Source organism: Triturus cristatus, chromosome 9 (genome assembly GCF_964204655.1).
Source record: "Triturus cristatus chromosome 9, aTriCri1.1, whole genome shotgun sequence".
NCBI classification, from domain to species: domain Eukaryota; kingdom Metazoa; phylum Chordata; class Amphibia; order Caudata; family Salamandridae; genus Triturus; species Triturus cristatus.
The window spans coordinates 1,014,736,865-1,014,758,155 of NC_140592.1; the positions used below are offsets into that span (position 1 = coordinate 1,014,736,865).

At 43.4% G+C, this 21,291-nt stretch overlaps 1 protein-coding gene across 1 annotated transcript in view; it reads right to left on the minus strand.

The window, feature by feature from the left end:
• Positions 1-20,680, minus strand: part of LRRC74A (leucine rich repeat containing 74A) — a 140,013-nt gene extending 119,333 nt beyond the window's left edge. Inside the window, exons 1-4 of the mRNA XM_085626688.1 lie at positions 20,535-20,680; positions 17,447-17,495; positions 14,372-14,547; positions 1,322-1,429 (exon numbers count right to left, since the gene is read on the minus strand). Of these exons, the coding sequence (XP_085482814.1) occupies positions 1,322-1,429; positions 14,372-14,547; positions 17,447-17,495; positions 20,535-20,639 (438 nt within the window). The 5' untranslated portion in view covers positions 20,640-20,680. The remainder of the gene's footprint in view (positions 1-1,321; positions 1,430-14,371; positions 14,548-17,446; positions 17,496-20,534) is intronic.
• Positions 20,681-21,291: the final 611 nt, after the last annotated feature.

The window sequence follows — 21,291 nt, forward strand, 5'->3', positions numbered from 1 at the left end:
AAGGAGACCTGATGTTGCTTGAGAATTCAAATATGACTCGCATAGGGGTCTTGGCCCATGGTAGCCTGGTTTTACCTTTTATAGTCCCTTGGTGATTTTACTCTCAGGAATGCTACTTGGACTCTAAGGATAAATTCCCTCTTCCTGACAACGATCACGTGAGAGACAGCGCTTCCTTTGATTCATGCGTGGAATGGTGCTCTAAGGGGCCACGGAAGATAGGCTCTTGCTCACCATTCTGATTTCCTAAAACACGCGTGTTTTAATATGAAATAGGTCACACATGATGCTACCTCATAAGATGCATTTGTTCTAGTTATAAGCTTTTGTTGGAGGGATTAATTTAGTGAATGGAAATTAGCTTATGCACCTTATATGGAAATACCGTGTTTACAAATTCAACAAAAAATTATGAAAAAAACAATACTACTCTGTTCTAATTCAAATGAGTTATATATGTTTCTGTACGTATATTACTATCACTGCCTACACTGTTGATAATGTCTGCTTGCTCAGAGTTTGACAGACTCTTCCCAAGCAGATATATAGAATTACACCACTTTTTAATTCACCAAATTTTGCATACATCATTTTTTAGTGGGCAGAACAACTCCATACCCTCACGTTTTTCTGTCCCCCATACTCAGGGCCACAGGAATTATGTGATTAGGGGGCTGCTGCGTTTTTCGCATAATTATGGATTTGCCACATTTGCCACATAATCCATCACCTGCTGCACAATTTGCAGATTTTAACAACAACAAAATTCAACTTCAAATGGATCAAAAGTTTCTAAACCTGTGGCAACACGTGTTACTGCAGTGGAAGACATTTTGCAAAGGTTGATTATTCACCTTTCAGTTGCATATTGCTGTATTTGTGGGTTACACTAGTACTAATCAGGTGTCTACACAGTGTTAAGATGTGTAAAAATGACAAAATAATGAACTGGCACTTTCACAAATTATGCCACAATATGCAACATAATTTGCATTTTCCTATTACATAATTTAGTAAACCCTGCCACATACTTTGGTCCTCCCTTGCCGCATAATTCCAGTGGCCCTGCCCTCCTATGCTCTTCTACATCCACCAAATGTACACCCCGTCTCTCCCGTTGCCCTCCTTCACGCCAATACTCCTTTCTCCTAAACTTCTTATGTTTTGGTCATATAGCTCTAGGAATCCCACACTATTTCAGTTCTACACAAAGTAGAGTTGGGGATGGATGGGAAGCTATACCACGGGGATTAAGTGCCCTTTTCTGCTATAGAAAAACAAGTACAAGAAAAGGGTTCAGGAAGAGGCCGAGAGGTCGTACCAATTCCTGGATATAATAGTTCTCTCTCAGCATCTCCACCAGGTCAGCAAGGCCTTCATCCTGGATCCAGTTGTTCTTCAGTGACAGCCGAGTGATGTTCATGTTGGACTGAGGGTTGTCAGGGAGGTAGGAGAAGGAAAAGGCAGGGTGTGGAGGAACATGATGTTGGCAAAAAGAAGTAAGACATAGCAAGAGACAGAGAGGACACAAGATCAAAGAAACAGAAAGAAAAAGAAAAGGAAGGTTGATAAAATGGAAACAATGAAGGATTGAGTAGACAAGACAACAGTAAGGAAAAATGGGACAAAAGATGAAAAATTAGTAAAACATTCTATTGTATCTTCTTGGCAGCCACTGTGGCTGCAGTCAGTGTAGTGTCGAAGGTAAGCACAGTCCATGTAGAGCCTGACATTAACTCAATAATACAATTATAAAATATTATAAACTATCCCTTTTTGGAGCAAATTTAATTCCAGAACTCAGATAAATTTAAAAAATGACTGCTTCACCTGCCAGCTTATTCACATTCATACGGTGCCATGAGGACACCCACTACATCCTGTCCTGGCCTCTGATGCAGACTTCTGATAGCAGTGAATCTGGCCCCTTTTAATTTGTAGATCAATACACTTAACATGTCGTCCATTAATGTGATTTGTCTGAAAATATGTTTTATTTATGACTTTAGCGAAGCATATGTATTGGATATCCAGAGGATCAGAAAGAATCATTTCACATGTGTAAATAAAACTTAGAGCAGCTGTAGTTAAACTATTGTCCGGGGGTCTTTAATGGCCCTCAACAACTATTTAGGAAGTCTGCGACGACTTGAAACTGGCGTCTAAGAATTAAGTGCCTGATTATGATGGCAGTCGGATGAGTGTCCGACAGCCATTGCAGCTGGCAGATGACCGCCTGACAAGACGTCGGCGATCCTGCCAGCCCTATTACAATATAAACGCCATGCAGATGGTTGTAAAATGCCTTTTTCTACTGCGGCTTCTGCTGTGGCCCAGAAAAGCTGCAGCAGAAAAAGGCACTTTTCAAACCTCAATGCATCGTGTCCCGGGCACCATGTGGTGCCTGGGACACGATGCTGTCAGACATGACATCGTAATCCTGATGGCGGTCCCTGTGCAGGCACCGCCACTATTCAGAATCACGATACCGCCGACCACCCCGGCGGGATTAGTAGATCCTGTCAGGAGCAGCAGTCCATCCCCCGACAGTCAAGGGTCCGACCGCCTACATTGTAATGTGGCAGTCAGCCCAAAGGGCTGTCTGTCGGTGGGACCACCACTGTCAGGCTGTCAATGGTGGTCCCACTGGCATCGTAATAATGCCCTAAATTAGTATCCTCAGATTGATTCCTGGGAGCAAAACAAGTGTATGAAACAGAATATAGTATGGATGATGGGTTGCTTCAACTGAATTTACAAAATATCTAATTTTCCCATTAAAAGTAAAAGTTTGGTTTCACTTTTGATTTGTGTTATATTTGTTTGCGAACTGAACTACATAAATAATTAATCATTTGTGTATCTGTTTGATGCATGCTTGTTTTTGTGTTTTGTGTATTGTTTTGCAGTTCTGATCATCAAAATAGCTTAGGTCGGGATCCCTGGCTTCTAGTAATGACTCCGTGGGGGTGCTCAATTCCATTAATGATTAAATGAGGATCCCCAAATTGTAGTAATAATTATGTGGGGGTCCACAGAAGTCAAAAGGTTAAGAGCTACTGATTTACAATAATTAACTTAATTGATGTACAAAGGATGAGCTTATAGGATGAATATTGCAAATTATTAGAAATGTTGAGCATGCCTAATTTTACACACACAAACACACATATATATATATATACATATACGCACACACAAATATATATATATATATATATATATATGGAAACAAAGCATTGACCAGTTTTCTCCAGGAAAAGAAAGAATGCACGAACTCCTCTTCGTCGGTAGATACTGTTATTTTATTCAGTTGTCAGATCTCCCTTATGTCATGACGCGTTTCGGCCGACGAACGGCCTTGATCACATGATATATATATATATGCACACACACACAACACAGTAGGGGTCGCCACTGTATAGTTATAGTTAGGTCAGAGGGCTCTTTGTTTTGACACAGTTTGAGGAATCTTCATGAAAATTTCTAAAAAGAAAAGTTTGTCTATCTCAGCTCCTTCCTAGAAAGTTTTGGGGTGATCCGTCAAGAAGTGGCTTAGAAAAAGGTGGGATCATAAAACACATGCGATTTCCAATAGGAACTTTGGGAACCGATACAGAAGAAATGGCTGAACAGAATTCCACCTGGAGGTTCCCGGGGTCGAAATCAGCCTGGGAAGGGGGCTATGCACGCCCCATCCACCAATTATATGAATAAATATACCCACTGGGACCTGGCCCACCTAGGCGGCATTTAGAAAACAAGCGCACTTGTTTTTAGTTTTTATTTTACCATGGATCTGTGGATCCGTGGATTTTTTGCGGTAAAATAAATAAAACGTTTTGAACCCTAGGTGGCCACCAGGCCTAGGGGGACAGGGTATTCTTACCCTGCCTCTTATGTATTTTCTTTCTTATTTTCTTGGGACTCGGCAGAGTCTGAGTCCCAAGATGGCTGCAACACTACCTGGTTGAAGTGTTGGTAGCCAATCAAATCTCACCAATAGATCTGCAGGATCTGCTGAGGATTTGCATCCATGTATATATATATAAATATTTTTTCTTTAGTAACTCCAAAACTATTGAACGATTAACACCAAATTACACAAAAGGGGCTCTTTCTGGAGCAACAGCTAGCTTTCTGCCAAATTTGGTGTAACTCCGTTCAGCGGTTCAGGCTGTAGTCATGTTTAAAATCCCTATGTGAAATTGCATGGGAAAACAAGGTTTTGGGACATCCCACCCCCCCCCCCCCCCCCCCCCTTTTCTCGGCCCCTACTTGACGAATCACCCTGAAACTTTCCAAAAAGCTGCTACCTTTTGACTAGTTAGTGCATGGAAAGTTTCGGGGTGATTCATCAAGCGGGAGCCAAGACAAAAGGGGGTCACAAATCTTAAAATCCCCAAGCATTTTCCATAGACTTCTTTGGACAGGGCTATAGCAAAAACTGCTGAACGGAATGAGTTGGTGAAAATCCGTTCAATAGTTTTTGAGAAATTAAGTTTAAAAAACTGATATCTGGACAGTTGGGGTTCAGATATGCTCTGATTGGACAATTTAAAGGGGATTAGTCAATCCTGATTGGTTGGTTTCCTCCTGAACAATATGTTTTGGCAGCCAATACAAGACTCAGAGACATGGTCCCCTTGCCCTTTAAATGAATTAAAACAAATATGTAAGGTGGCAGAGTCAGCACACTAAGTCCTCAAAGGGTAAGTGACACCCCCTTTATTCACCGGCCACAACATGGACTACATGCTGTGGCAGACGTTACAGGACTCGGGGACATGGTCCCCAATGAAATACCTTGTAGTGTATGGCAGGTTTTGAGCGTCACAAAAAGGAGCACGTATAGAGTGATAACACAGTTTAGTTACAATTCAAATCATTTGTTGTTGGTAGTATACTAATTTTAGGAATTGTGGTGTATTCTAAGGTGATTTTAGCCCGTGAAAAATGCTGACCTTCTGCTGGGATTTCATGCATCATGTTTGAGATAAAACTGTTTTCTCATAGAGGGTATGGAAGTTGATCTGGTATCTAAAATGAGAGTATATTTTCTGTAAATTCCCACTATCTTTCTCAGCCATGTGAGAATAAAGTCTGACATTCTCAGTAAAACATGCACTTCCATTAGGAGCAGCCTGTTAGTTGATTCCTCTGTGTTCTGCAGCCTCTCAGAGTATTCTAAAGAACAACTAGAGTACCAACAGTCATGTTTTTTAACAAATGTTTGGAACACCTGAAGCCATCTTGATTGACTCAATTGGTAAACCTTAAAACATTTCATTTAGAAAGGAACAGAATGACAGGTTCATTTTGTTGTAGAAAATATGGTTAGTGCTGTAGAAAGCAAAATTAGGACACATGTTAAATGATTTCTCAGATATCTTCCTCTTCTATTTTATTAAACATTCTGACATGCAGACTGAAACATGCAATTTCAACACCAGCAGCAGACTGCCAGTAAGCTCCCTGGTGAACAGCAGCTTGACCACAGTGTTCTAATGAGCCACTAGAGTGCTAACATTCAGAATTTATGCCGAAAATGTAGCACATCTGAACACCATTTTGATGGAATTGAAGTGGAAAACTGAAAGCCGTTCCTACTGAGGCTACTGCAGTTAAATTAGGAAATTAGGGAGCTTCATAACAAAAAGGTTTCCCAAGATGTCCACCAGAGACAAAAGAGTCCAAATGTATCACAAATATCACACACATGTAGCTCAAGTATAGCCCAATGACAAAAGAAACGCCTCATTTTTGTTGTTGTTGATGTTTTTATAGAGCGCAACTTGACCCAAAGGTATTGGAGTGATTTACATGAGCATCAGTTACATTAAACAAGGACATATTCATTTTGGTTTTAGACATGGGCAGATTAAGGGTCAGATGTACGACCAAGGAATTTGCAACTCGCAAATTGCGCCTCAATAGCAACTCGTAATTTGCGAGTCGCAAATTGGTATGTACAACAGTGTTTGCGACACTGATTGCGATTTCCAATTGGGTCGCAAATTGCATGCCTCATGCATAGTCATGAGGCACTTGCAATTTGAGGCTCCATTGGGAATGGGTGGCCCTCCCAAGTATGGTGGCCTGCTGGGCTCAGCAAAACTCCATGTCCTGGACTGCTTTTCAATAAAGCAGTTTATTTTTTAATGCAGCCTGTTTTCCTTAAAGGAAAACCAGATGCATTTAAAAAAAGAAAAATGAAACGTTTTCATTTCATTTTTTAAGGGTAGGTAGGGCACTGCCTGCCCTCCCAAAAATATTTTTAGAACCAGTCACAAAGGGGAGGGGTCCCCTGGGGACCCCTTCCCGTTTGCAAGTGGTTTACCGCAATTGTGGTCGCAAAACAGTCATACGTGGCATTTGGGGTCGCTGTTAGGAAGTGAACGCCCCTTCCTAATAGCGAGTCGCAAAACACTATTTTGCAAGTCTCAGATTTTGCGACTCACAAAATAGGGTTTTTACATGGCCAAAAAGATTTTTGCAAGCTCACACTGGTCTAAGACCCGTTTGCGCATGCAAATATCCATCGTACAACTGGGTAAGTGATTTGCCCAAAATCACAGGATGCTGAGCCGATGCCAAACCTTCAATCTGGTTCCCGTGTTGCAAAGTCAGCAGCTTTTGCCATAACGCTTCATCCTGTCCCCTAAATGCAATAAATAATCAAGTGATCAATTGGATAGAAAATATAAATATAGCAAATAATTTAAAAACATTTTCTAAGAACTCAGAAACTGTGTCCTCATTTTAGTATTTTAGAGCACTAACCATAATTTCTATGGGAAAAGACCCCCCCATTTATATACTTTCTAAAGGAAATGCTTCAGGTATTACAGTTTTGATTACCTCATGATGACTTCAGGCTTACCACACTTTTGTAATAAATATAAAATGTTAGCAATCTAGTTGTTCATTGGAACACTGTGGGGGAGGCAGTGGTCGGAGCACGGACATAGACAATTGAGGGCAGGGAGGAGGGGGCCGAGGCAGCAAGTTGATCACGTTGGGCAGGTGGGAGGGGGCAGTGGAAGCACAACAGACCATGGAGGGCATGAGAAAGGGGTACAGGGGCAACAAACCAACCATGCAAGACAGGCAACGGAGGCTGTGTCAATACAACAAACCACTGGTGGATGCAGGAAGAGGCTGTAGCAGTACAACCATACATGCCAACAGACCTGATTGAGGCAGGAGGTTCCCAATGTTTTAAGCACAAAATGGCTTCATTTTTGCCTTCTCCCACCTAAAATCCCCACTTTTTCAATGTAAGTCTATGGGGAAAATCGATTCCCCTGATTCTTTTTTTTTAAAAATCTCCCTCTTACGAAGTTCAAAATGTTTGCCTGCATGGTACATTGGACTATGGAGGGCAGGAGGAATCGGGTAGGGACATGGACTCAGACAATAGAGGGCAGGAGGGAGGTAGGCAGAGGCATCCAAACTGACCTTAAAGGTCAGGCAGAACGGGTTGCAGCAGCACAATACACACACAGGACAAGCGAAAGGGCAGTGCAGCACAACAGACCTTTGAAAGCAATAGGGAGGGGAAAGGGCCATGCACATGGACAATAGAAATAAGAGGGAAAGAGGCAAGGACAAGAAGCTGACCCTACCAGACAGACAGCAGACATGAAGGGCAGTTGCAACACAACAGACCATGAAGGACATGAGGGACGTGGCAGGGATATGTCATCGGACATTGGAAGGCAGGAGGGAGGGGATGGGATCCGCACTTGGAAAACTGAGGGCAGGGGGCAAGTGGTCAGGGCAGGAGCAGTAAGCTGGCTTTGTAGGGCAGGCGGGATGGGCACTGGAAGCCAAACACACCATGGAGGGCAACAGGGAGATCTATGATGGCATACACACGGACAACAAAGGGAAGGTGGGAGGGGCAGTCGCAGCACAAAAGACCATGCATGGCAAGCAGGAGGGTTAGTGGCAGCATAAAGGCCATGGTTGGCAAAAGGGAGGAGGCACGGTCAGCACAAAGGACCATGGAGGGCAGAAGGGAGAGGTAGGGGCTGGATACAGACAAGATAAGGCAATGAAGAGGGCAGGGACGTCACAACAGACCGCACAGGGTGGGCAGGAGTAGTTGCAGCACAACAGAGCATGGAGGGCAGTAGGGAGTGGCAGCAAAATGGACAATGGAGGACAGGAGGGAACATGGTGGGCAAAAGGGAAGGAGCAGGGGCATGCACACAGACATCTGAGGGCAGGGGGGAGGAGCAGCAAGCTAATCACAGGGGCTAAGTAGGAGGGAAAATGATAGGGGCATGGCCTCAGGCAACGAATGGCAGGAGAGGTGGACAGGGACATCAAGCTAACTAATGGGCAGTGGCAGCATGTTGGACCATGCAGGGCAAGAGGGAGGGGGCAGGTTCATGTGTTCAGACAACAGAGAGGAAGTGGGTAGGGGCAGCTAGTTAACTGTGCAGGGCAGGCATGAAGGACAGTGACAGAACAACAGCCACAAAGGGCTGGACAAGGGGCAAGGGGTGTGGACTTGGACAATTAAGGGCAAGGAGGAGGGGGATACGGGCAGAAAGCTTGGACGGGGCAGCACAACGGACAGTACCAAGCCAGATCCTGCATTCAGCCCCCAACCGTGCATTATGAAGGACATCTGCCTTTATGTTAAAAAAAACTAGAAAATCACTGAAAAAAACAAAGGTTAATGTGGCATCATAGTTAAGAAATGTAAGAAACTTTAGAAATTCACTGATAATAAATCAAAGGTTAAAGGGATGTAATAGTTAGTTAAAAATGTCCCATACTATTTGAAACAACTGAAATTCACCGATTATAGTTATCTCAAGTAACTAGAACTCGTACCATAAAGTAACTATAACTTGCGCCCTTGCCATGAGCTGCTTTTACCCTTGCATAATAAATCATATGCAAATAAAAAGAAATCAATTAAAATAATTTAAATTTATTTTTGTTTATATGTGTTTGCAAATGACAATAATGACTCAATAGGGGGTTCCCGGGTTCCAGTAATGAAATGGGGTTCCCCGGGTTCCAGTAATGATTAAGTGGGGGTCCCTGGAAGTCAAAAGGTTGAGAATCACTACTTTAGGGTACAAATTGTAGTTATTTGAGATAACTGTAACTGGTGAATTTCAGTGGTTTTCTTAGTTTCAAATGGTATGCTTAATGTGACATTTTCACATAACTATAATATCTCTTTAGTTTTTTTCAGAGCTTTTTGTCGAGTAACAGCTTTAGATTTTTTGACGGGGCCAAAACTGATTTGCATATGATTGGTCCGTATCTCTAATGGTACAGACAAGCTAAAAACAATGGCACAGGATGTGAACAAATTACTTACTAGTTGAGGTTGATTCAGCCATTTCCACTCATCTCTTTATTGCTGTCTTAGCGGGGTGCCCTAAGTGGCATGGGTATGCATGTGTGGGCTTCGAGCACAACTTTAAATAGCCATTTATATTTCACCTGACTAATGACTGCAAGTCCCAATAAGGCTAACATGTGTCTGTTATCATTCAGATGGTCTGTAGGCCTAGTAATACAGACTACTTCCATGTGCAGTAAGTGAGTGCAAAAATGTGGGCAGTTTCACCATTTCCACATTTGTCTGCTGCAAAATGGAAAAAGGGAGGCATGCAGGAGAAATGCCCTGCAAAACAATAATTCCTCGTTCCGGGCACTTGGGTCAACAAGCACTGTTGAGGGCTGACCATTGTATTTAATATAAGGGAAGTACATTAAATAATTATAATGATCGGTCCCTGGAAGTGCTTCTCAAAGAAACTTTCCCGGTAGAGAGGCACATGCCTACCAGGTTTATCTTCTAGGCGATGACATCTTACTTTACGTATAAAATTATAGAAGTTCACTACAAAAAAAATAAGTTTAAGGTAACGTTATAGTTAAGAATTGTAATATATGTTACTTTACATATTGCCATTTAGTATCCCCATATATAATTATTGAAAATACAAACACTTAGCCTCTCCCTAGAGAACGCAGACAAACTTTATGCTGAACATCAGGGCTGCGATTTAGCTAAATAAAGTGAGCGACCATGAGCCACTTAACAGTAAAATGTTTTGTCAGTCAAGTCCTGTAGGTGTCAAAGGGGTCCTTTAAATTACCAGAGCACTTCACTCCTACAATTTTGATGAATAATTAATTTCTAGAGTGACATATCTAACAATAGCATGTTTGCAATTATGTATTTAAATGTGCTTTCATAAAAGATAACTGAACATAACTGCAATGTTTAAAATGTTAAACATGTTCATAGCTGTGAAGTAGCCTCTGTCCTCTGCATCACCTAAGCCAATCACAGCACATTGTATTTTGGGACTTGTGATGTCCCTGTTAACATTGTAAGTATGGGCACAAAAAGTAGAATACAGCATTCAGGTAGATAGTTACTGTTAAGAAAGGGGAAAAGTGTCCCCTTTGCCCTGAGTGGATGTAATGGGAGTCCTCTGCATGCAGTGTCAATCATAAGGTGCTTTTCTTAACTCACAAGCCCCTCCACCAGTCCTTAATTTGAGCCAGTGGTTTCCGGGGCTCAGCACCGGCACGCCATTGTCAACACCTGCACTTTTTACAGTCCGTCACATGGTGGCACTGTTGTCCAATTTTGAGATGAGAACAACAGCAGTTGATTAGTAAATCAATATACATTAAAAATGACTAATACCTGCCACACAACCATTTTCATAGCTTTGAGTGGCCTAGAATAGGCTCATTTGTCATACTTGTAGAAGTGCTGTGGTTAGTAGTTGTGTTAGCATTCTCATTGGCAGGCCTGGCAGGGGCAATGGGAGGTGCAAGATGCAGTGGCCTCCTGAAGATAGCCCTGGCACTTGTTTTTATACAAATTAACCTCTGCCCTCCACATGCCAGCCCCTGCATCATGGCACACCAAGTCCTAAAGCTATGGCCTGTATTAATACACTGTTCTTGATGTAGAGTCCTAGGCACGAAATTAATTCAAAGATTTCTCATTGATGAGATCATTATTGCATTGTTGTGTACTTCATAGGTTATGTTATTGTGTTGTGCACATTCACATAAAAAGTGGCTCAACAGTGAATCAGTCGTCTTTGCAAAGCACAATACTTCATCGCCGAATGAGATTTCAAAATGGCAGCACAATCTATTGTCATTTCAAGGCTGGTTGGTGGAAATGCCCTGCTCACAGGTGATTCCCAAGAGTCACGTTGCCCTTCTTTTGGTAGCCCTACTCTCTGCAGCCAGGTTGGTCCCAGGAACTTAGGGACATATTAACAAGGAACAGGGAGAATTAACGCTAAGGGCGCTTAGTGTTAATTTTTTTAACGCCCGCTATCGCTGGATAATATCGCCTGGTTATCGCGTTATTAACAACGCTAACCGCCTAGGCGATAAAAAATCCAGCGATAGCGGCATTTTGGGAGGTTATCGCTGGTAATGCAGCGATAAAACTACAAGGATAGGGATATCCTTGTTGATAGCCCATGGTGGACTCAGCCATGCAATCCACCTCCTATTGGATTACATGGCTACGTCTGAAAATTAGCAGACATAGAAAAGCAGCGTTAACCGTGGTTAGCGCTGCTTTTTTTGTCTCTAACAGGGTTAGCGTAAAGCTTGATAATAGGAGAAATGTCGCTTAGCGACATTTCTCCTATTATTTTGCGCTGGAACGCCCATTTTGCATCTCATTAGAGATGCAAAGGGAAGCGCAGTGAAAAAGGGTGCTAACATGCGACTTTGCATTTTAGCGCCCTGTTGTTGATAGGGCGATATTTTTATCTGCGCTTCTTTGGCTTTTAAAGCCAAAAAAGCGGAGATAAAGCCCTTGTTAATATGCCCCCAAATATTTTGACATAATCAGCCTAGTTTGGCTTTATTTTTAAAGAATAAGTGCAAGGGCCAAACTTTCTCTGAGGCCCAGTGCTGCCTAATAGCGGTGTTTCCGTAAACTAAGACTGTCTAGCCTTGATTCCAACTCATGCTTCTTTCGTTTACCACCATAAACTCCCTGCCCCTTTTTTTCACTTTAGCAGATTTTGTTCATCTCTGCTTTCTCCCTTCATCCCTATTTTCATGTCTTTCTCTTCCCCATCTTTCTCACTTTTCTGGCTTTTGTCTCTAGTCTAACCCCAGTTTCCAAAAATAAGTGCAGGTAGGCCCTGCCTGCAACCACCAGCACAAATTAAGCGCTGCTACAGAACCTAGGCATACTCTCAAACTAGCCAGACTGTATTGTTCACAAACTGTTCATTCAGGTGGCTCAAAAAGGGAGTATCTCAGGAGTATGACAGGCGGAATAAATCATCAAAAGTCAAATATGCCTGTTTGTTTAGTTCACTGATGTAAAGAAATTTCTAAAAAAATCTGTCTGCAACTTGTAAAAATCAGGGGATTTCTTACATGAACACAAAGAAAAGCCTATGTTCGGGCTACGTGCACCTCCATGGATGCAGTTTAGGGACGTGTGGGCTGCCCAGAGGGATTCCCATATGGCGCCAGGGGCCAAACAGAATCATCCTAAGAAATCGGTCTTTTCAGCCAGAATACTCCCATTCTGTCTGGCCACTGGTAGCAATAGTCCACACTTGAACTGTCCTTACGTCGCAAGGAGTGGTTGTTCCGTGGAGGTCTACAGGTCACCACGAAATGATTAGGCCTGGGCGGAGTTCGTGGCAAAACTCCGTGAAGTGACCAAAAACCTCCGCTGCACTACGCGGAGTCCGGCAACTGGCAGAGTGCGTAACATTGCACCGTTTGCGCTGATTTTTAGCGCCAAGTGTTTGTTCCATGCTGTAAAATCAGTGCGAATGGCACCATGCACAGCGCAAGGTCGTGGCTTCTTTCTGCTACTTGAGTAGATGTTCTACTCAAGCATCATTTCACTCAACGCAAACAAAAGGTTTCTCAACGCGAGCAGTAGTGACCATCCGCGAACGCCCGCGTTGAGAAATCTCTCCAGGAGGTGGTCTGGAGTAAGATTTTCCTCACTTGTCAACACAAAGTTGACAAGCGGAAATGCGTGGTGAGAAAAACTCTGCAAACTCTGTGAGTGGAGCAGAATTTCACACCCAGGCCTAGAAATTCCTGATGCAGTTTGTCCCTTTGTTTGTCCCCGACGGTGGTAGCAGATTGGGCACAATATGCAGATTCACAACGCAAATAGCGTCTGCATACCACAGACAAAAAAGCCAATTGACACACAGCCCTATTCAGGAGGAAGCCATTCTCTTTGCAGCTCTGATTCTCTACTGCTGGAAATACCTGCTTTCAAGCAAAAACAGTTCTTGCACAATCCTTCTCAGGGACGAGTTCATCGGTCCCAACACCAGGGCTTTAAGTGGGCCGGGTCTCACCAGTGCTGAGCACCGGCAGTTTTTTTATCGGGGCCTCGAAACGGGTCTCTATCCGGCTCTGTTTTGTGCCCTGGCACAGGCGGTCCGTTTTTTTCCTGACTGCAGTGACAGCAGGCACATCGATGTGAGCGTGCTCACACTGCTCACTTCTCACTAGTGGAGAAGTTACAGCATGACGTCATGCCAGGTGAGCGTTGTAGGTGAAGGGAAATCCGTTAAAGAGAGTTATTTTCTCTCTAGATTTCCCTTCTCTTTTTGAAACTCAGGAGCAGCAACTTCGTTGTGGTGTAACCAGGGCTTTAAGTGGAAGCTTTTTTAATATTATATACAAGCCATAGTTGCTGCTTATTTATCTTATGCAACTACCAACCATTGACACAGCCAATAGTCCTGGCTTGTTGTAGATATGATGTTACTTGTTGTATCATATATCTGGATGCAATGACAGAAACAGCAAAATACAAGTCGGGCAGCACACTGTGCTAAGCTGAAATTTTTAGCCACGCCCTTAATTACACTGGCCACGCCCGTTTGAGAGACCTCCCAGTTTTTTCATCCCACTTAAAGCCCTGCCCTACACATCTTTATTTTAAGACTTTAAAAAGAGACTTGAAACACTGCATGTCCCACCAACATTTCAAATTGTGATGTTGCTCTCTTGATACTGACTGGCTTTTTGATCTATGTGATCAAGCATGTGGTGGGGTTATTTTGATTCTACTTGCTCGTTTTTCTGTAAACTGACACATGGATTCTGATTTATAATTTCCTACCAAACGTACATTTATATACCCTGCTTGAATCCATAATGGAACTGCGAGCTCTGCAAGGTTCAGCTGCAAAATTATTGGTCCACTTCTATAATGTTGTAGCAAGAGTGTCTGGTCATTTTCACACTTTTATAATGCGTACTGATGCTCCTCGTGTATTGCATGCACTGTAACAAAATGGCAAGTACATAAATAAGTAAATAAATAAATAAGTGGGCAAGAATGGTTTCTCACCACCAGTGCAATGGCTATTGCTCTCGCCCCTTTTGGTCCCAATCCATGATGATTCATCTCCACGCGCTCAGCCTCCAGATTACGAAGGAAATATGAAGCGGGCACCACCCCAACCATCTCACAAGCTTGCAGGTACCTCTCCTGGTACGTAACCCCACGGAATGACTTGTTTGGATCTGCAAACACAGAGAAAGAGCATTCAACTCTTTGGCTGTAGTCAAACCCCAAAATTTATCAGGCTCAGTAGCGAGCCGTTGATCTCAACTCTCCTGGTAACCACCAAAAGTTAACACAATCCTCTGCAGTGAACCCCCTTTGCTCTATCACCGTGATGACCTGTAAACTTGGGAGCCTCCATTCGTTTACCTCCCACCACCTAGTGCATTGATAGCAATCAACCATACATGCGCATTCAGCCACCAAGCACCATGCCGGCAACATTTTCAAAAGCCTATTTATAGACAATCACAACAGGTTTACCCTGACTAACATTTTAAAACCACTCTACAGCCAAGCGGGACTGCATGTCTCAACATACCTCAACACGCGCTATCCTCTTTAGAGTAAACAAACAGCGTTTTTGGATGAACAAACGCTCAACAGGCTCTCTACAGCCAACCACAGATTTGCCAAAGCAAAACATTTAAGATCATCTCAACAGCTAATTACTACAGCTTTACCCAGCTTTATATTCAAGACCAGAAATATCAAGAACTACAGCTTTATTCTGATTGACAATAATTCAAGAACCTCACAACAAGCAATAGTATTGCCATGAAAAAAAACACATTTTCTTTAAAAAAAAAACACACACATTTTTGTATCATTCAATACTCCAGTAAGCATAGCAATGTATTATCAAAATAAAATACTACAGATTATTTCAACAGGTAACTACAGCTCAAAGGTATACGACATTCCAAAAACTATAAATGACAAAAATCACAGTTATGCTATGACAGAATGCTGAAGAACTGTTCTACAACTTACCAACACACATTCACCTGGAGGGAAGATTAAAGGACCTCTCCGACAGACAATCAAACTTTGATCATGACAAAATATCAAGTGTTTCTGTGTACCACACCACATCTTTTCAATGACTGAACCAATGCATTGCCTTAACATGGAACATGACAAAAACACCTTTACAGGTTTATTGCGGCAAAACTATCACAACCTTTTTCAGAACATTCAATAACTACGTTTTAGTTAACCTACAAAGTTGTATGTACATGCAATGGCCACAGCTTTACATTGATAGAGTATGAAGGAACATCTTTAAAGGAAGCTGCAACTTTACCATGAAAGAACACTCAAGAACCTTGTAGTCAGCCCATTCCATCTTTCGCTCAGTGATTTTAACCGGATAAGGCTAAAATTTCAAAACATTTTGTTAGAAATTACCTTAACCTCTTCAGTGCCCCGCCCTTTCCCCGCCCTGTGCCGGGCGTTGCATTAGCGGGCGGGGTTCATGACGAGATAGTCTCGTCATGGGCACAGCGCAACCGCTCTCCATGACGAGACTATCTCGTCATGGGCACTGAAGGGGTTAATTCAGAACTTTTAGTTTGTAAAACATTTACATCCCCATTCTGTGGCTGGGAGTAAGCCTGATTCTGCTTCCAACAGGAGTCGAATCAGGATTCCAAATAGAGTGGGCGGAGGGGAACCCCAACTTCTACTTGCTCTCCCTGGACGTTTCAAGGGGAATATCTATCGGAATCGTGCAGAGAGAAAAGGCCCAATAAGGGGAAAAATGCTGATGGAATCTATGTGGAACCATCCATTCAAAGTTATTCATCATTCTAAGTTTAATCACACAGGGGTTCCTCTCCAGGGAATTGTCAATCACCGTGTATTGCATTTTCTCAGAAGAGGTATTCCTAGCCAGTTTTCTCATCAACCCTTTAATGAGGACCTTAGTTATAAAATACTGAGTTTGATAGAAAATAGTTTGAAATGTGCTCTTTGACAATTACTAAAATTGACCATCACCATGATTTGGCTATAGCAGGCAAATTGGGCAGCATTAATATTAGAAAATGATATCTTCCCTGAGTAGTTAACGGCAAAGCATGGTACTAACCAAGGTCGAATTTGTGTCAGATGAAGACTATGCAACAAAGCAGTTTTCACATCAAAGTTATTTGAACTTTTGTGAACTAAATATTTTCGTTCCAAATGTAAAGTACACAGACACTTAAGAATTGTGAACTACATGTTTCTCACTAGTTGTTTTGAACTAGAAGTATTTCAATGTATGTGCGTCAAAACTTCAGCCTATACACCAGTTTACCAACATTTCACAAACAATCCGACTAATTTCCTCATTATAGAGTGAATACCTCTCACAAGTCAAGAACCACCAGTGTCCTAGTCTTTAAGTCTCCCAAGTAAACCGCCACAAGTGTACAGCATTGAAATATTCTCCACACCCCTCTTCCAGCACTGAGCATTCAACCTCGTGTTGCTGGTCGCCGACCATATCGATCTGTAAGAGCCAAATCAGGGACTTCTCTGAGCTCATGGTCAGAAATGTTCAAGTAGTTATCACTCAGTAACCACTCTCCATCTCGTCTCTTTCCCTCTAGGTCATTTAACATTCAGCCACTTCCCTCCCTGGTGTCGGACCACTCACAAAGGTAAGTCCATATTAACTTCTATCATGGCCAGGTGAGCATCGTATCATCTCTGCACTGTAATCAGGTGGGGGCGTAAGGAAATGCTTGCAGAAGCCTGGCTGATCCTTTTTAGGAACATTGGTCTACGCAGACGGGATTCCAAAGCCTCGAACATCCTCCCCCTCCACCTCCGGCAATCTCCCACACTGCCCCAGTTCAGGAAGGACCTCAAGACCTGGCTTTTCGGGTGACCCCCAGCACTCAACAGAGCCACTCCTCCCACCTCCTTAGAGCCTTGAGACCCTCACGGGCGAGTAGCTGCGCTTTACCAACCCTGATTGATTGAATGATTTAATGGATAGCCACCACTTGCTGAAGGAGAGCATGGGGGTCACCCAAACTCTACGGCTGACAAGGCATGCTCTCACCCCAAGGGGTGCCAAGGACTCACCATCGATCTCCAGATCTGTGTCGTACTCGCTGCTCTCCGGTGGCTGCCTCTGTGGTGGAGAATCGTAGTGGTCAGAGAGCGAAAGAGACTCAACAGATAAGCAGGGATCACACATTCTGGCTTTTGGCTCCCATGTCCACCAACTAAAGCCGGGCAGCAGCACCCTTGAGGACAGAGAGCTAGCGACCTCCCACTCCTCTGGTCTCTCCCCACTTCCCCCAGCCCTATCACCATGCCCCCGCCCTGCCTCAATGCTGTAAGCTTACACTCTGGTCACCTTCCCCGTCGTGGGCCGGATGCACGGCCAGCGTATCTGTGTCACCTGCCCCTCTCACCTTACCACATGTCCCGTGAAAGGGGACGCACCGGATGGGACAGGACAGCGCGCGCAGGCCACCGATCCCCAGAGGTGAGTGGCCCAGCCCTGCGGAGAAATGCGTCAGCATTCAAAGGCGGGAAACAGAATAGGGCTTGATTTATTCAGGAGGGCGCGCCGGAGAGGCCGCCGTGGAACAGAACGCCCCAGATAAATCATTGATTCAGTAAATGCTAATGCACACCAGTGTCTGGGATGTACACAGCCACGGGTCTATTTGTCCACTCCTTCGAGCCCATGCTCTGCGTCCCCTGTGTGGTGCATTTATTACTGTATTACGGAACCGGAAGCTGTTCCCAAAAGAGCATCCGAGAGCTGGGAACAAAGGCAAAGGCGAATACAGTTCCTAACAACATGACATGGCGGTCCCATACGCACGAACAAAGAGTAAACTGTGAACAGAGCTGTGTGGGGCCACTGATGCATAGGCACCTGCTGACACATGCACGTTTTGTTTAAAAACATCAGAAAGCTTGGAGAAAACGCCCAACATTTCATCCCCACTGATCTGGGCTTGTTAATAAAACACCTCTTCATCTCTCTCAGCTTTGTTAATTCTTGAAGAACAACGAGAATGTCACGTGCAAACTTCAAGCTCTAGAAAGTGCTTAGTGGCCTTGTGAGGGGTATGAAAGCGCTTTACAAATACTATAGAACACAATTCAAACTCTGCCCCAATGGCGCTTTTTTGGCAAGGTTTTTAGGCAGATCCCGCTCTCTAGACTGCTACAGGTCGTTTAAAAAAACATATCTAATACTTCTAAAGCACGCTTTATGTACATCGGAATCCGGCTCGCACTCTCTCTTACTTTTACCCCTATTTTCCTTCTTTGATTTTTTTACTAGGAGTAGTACCCCATGGCACCCTTTTCTGCCCTTCCTTAAATTGTTGTTTACTCTCTCCTCACTCCTATGAATATTCAGTTAAGGGATTATCTATCCAATTTCCTTTTAGGCCTCAAATCCCAGACAGCCGAAGCAAGCTTTCTGGCTACGAAAGTCTTATTGTAGGCTTATCAGAAACCTACAGTGGCTTACAGACCGTCCATCGATTACCATAGGCTGGATTTATTGTCACTCTCAATTTTTAGCTTGTGCCAGCTTGTTCACCATGTATGTGTTTTTCCCTCCGCTGAAGCATAGCCTTTTTGCCATTTTTTTGATTGGCTAACTTGCATCCTCCCACGACGGATGTATGACCTTAAAACGCAAACTATTACAACGCATACTTTGACAACGCAGTTCTTACAACGCAACTTCCATTACAACGCAAGCAATTACAACGCATGCACTATTACACCGTAATTTACTATTCTAACACTGCCAGGTACTTACCTCAGGGAAGGTGCTGGTCAGCGCTGAAATGGCATGCGTTGTAATAGAACTTGCGTTGTATAGGCTGCATTGTAAAGGCATTACGTTGCAATGCCTGCATTGTAATGGATGTTTCCCTCCCACCACTCATTTTTTAGATTACTTTAGTTCTCTTTTTAGTTAAGCATTCCATGTTTTCCACCTCGTTCCCTTGTGTGCTTCCCCAAATTCCCCCCTATGCTCTGTGCTGCTGTCTCATCTGTGTGCTGTTCTCTCTCATGTACTCCCCCCCCTGCTGCCCCACACTGGGTGTTGCTCTCTCCCTAGCAAGCTTTTCCATCTGCATTGCTCTCACACCAGCAGAATTATGCGACTGCCAGCTGCAGTCGTGACAATCTGCCTTTTTAATGTTTTATTTATTTATTTTGCTGATGCTGCACAGCAGCAGAAAGAAGCATTTAGCTTTTTCCACGATGCGGTCCAGCATCGTCAAAAGGCATTGGCAAAAACAATAGGTCCCAAAAGCAAGCCCTACTGTTTTTGCCAATGCTTGTTTTGCATTTTGTGCAGATCAGTCGCTCTTAGTTAGCTCTCTGCCGCTGCTTTGAACCTCTATCTTAAATTACGTTGCCTGTGCATGGCAGAGGAAAGAAAATCAAAAGACAGAGGCCTAATGCAGGCTTCAGCAGCCCCTGCAGTGCAGGGGGGGGGGGGCAACCATTCATGGGGCGCATTTAGCCCAAGACCAATAAATAGCTTTGGGCGATATCTGAGACTAAGTGGCTCCTCTTCCCATTTTTCAGGGAGACCCCAGCACTTTGCATTACGCGGCGCCACCGGAGAGAGACTCAGAGAATCTAGAGACAGATTGCGACCGAGAAAGAGAGAGTGAAACGGGACAGGGGACGAAAGCAAGAGCGACAGAGTGCGAGACAGAAGCAGAGAGAGACAGCGTGGGAAGGAGAGAAAGACAGACAAGAAAAGAGGGAGCTAGTGAGAGAAATGTATTCATTTAGGAATGTAAAGAAAGCGAGAGAGAATGACAGAGAACTATAGCTGTACGTATATGATTATACATATATGTATATGTATATATATATATATATATATATATATATATATATATATATATATATATATATATATATAGCTAGATATAGATATATATATATATACATATATATACAAATATATGTATAGAGAGAGCGATAGAGAATGAGGCAGACATATGGTGAGAAAGAAACAAAATGAGAGAGAGAGAGAGAGGGAGCAAGAGAGATTGGAAGAGATTACTGAAAACATAAATGAGCTATATTGTCTATCCCTGGTGTGCAGCAGCAATGAAACCTCTGAAAACATATCAAATAATGTAAAGCTCATAAGGAAGTCAGCATTTACCTGGTCCTCCCGGGAAGGCAAATCATGGGGCTCCAAGACATGCGTAGATGAGCTGCTGACCGTCTCTTTGGGCTCAGCTTCGTCTTCATCATCTGAGGACTCCATTGCTTCCTAAATCAGGTGATGGTCAAGCCACTAGTCTGACTCTTCAGAGCCATCCACCCACTGGGCCTGCTTTATCTGCAAGACATAAACTTCATTCACCAATCGACTGAACAACTGTAACCCTGTGGAGAAAGCATACAGGCCATACACAGGGTCGACTCTGGCACCTACGGTGGTCACCTGCGCCAAACCTTGCCCAGTGGCGGCTGGTGACATTTGAAAGTGGTGAGCGTAAACGCTGTGGATGTGTGTTGTGTCGCGTGCAAAGTGAGCAAGCCAGATTACAAAAGGTGGGCTGGAGGGGCTCTCATTCCAAGACTTAAAAAAAAAAATAATTTGCAAATGCAGCAATTTAAAGCAAATTTCAGAAAGCGAGAATATTTATAAAGTAATTGGGAACGTGTAGGCTTGAAATAATTAAACACATTAAAAACTGTCCCATATCTTACTACATTCCTGCTTCCATCCATGCCATCCATTTATCCTGACTGTTCAATATTTTAAAACAGTAGGCATATCTTTGGCACATCCTGTGCTTAATTTGAGCCAGTGGTTGCATGTTAGGCTGCTGGCATTATTTTGGGGCCTGGCACTTAACTTTCATCAATATACAAAATGTATTGGGCTGGGAGGTGTCAGTGGTCCGTCACAT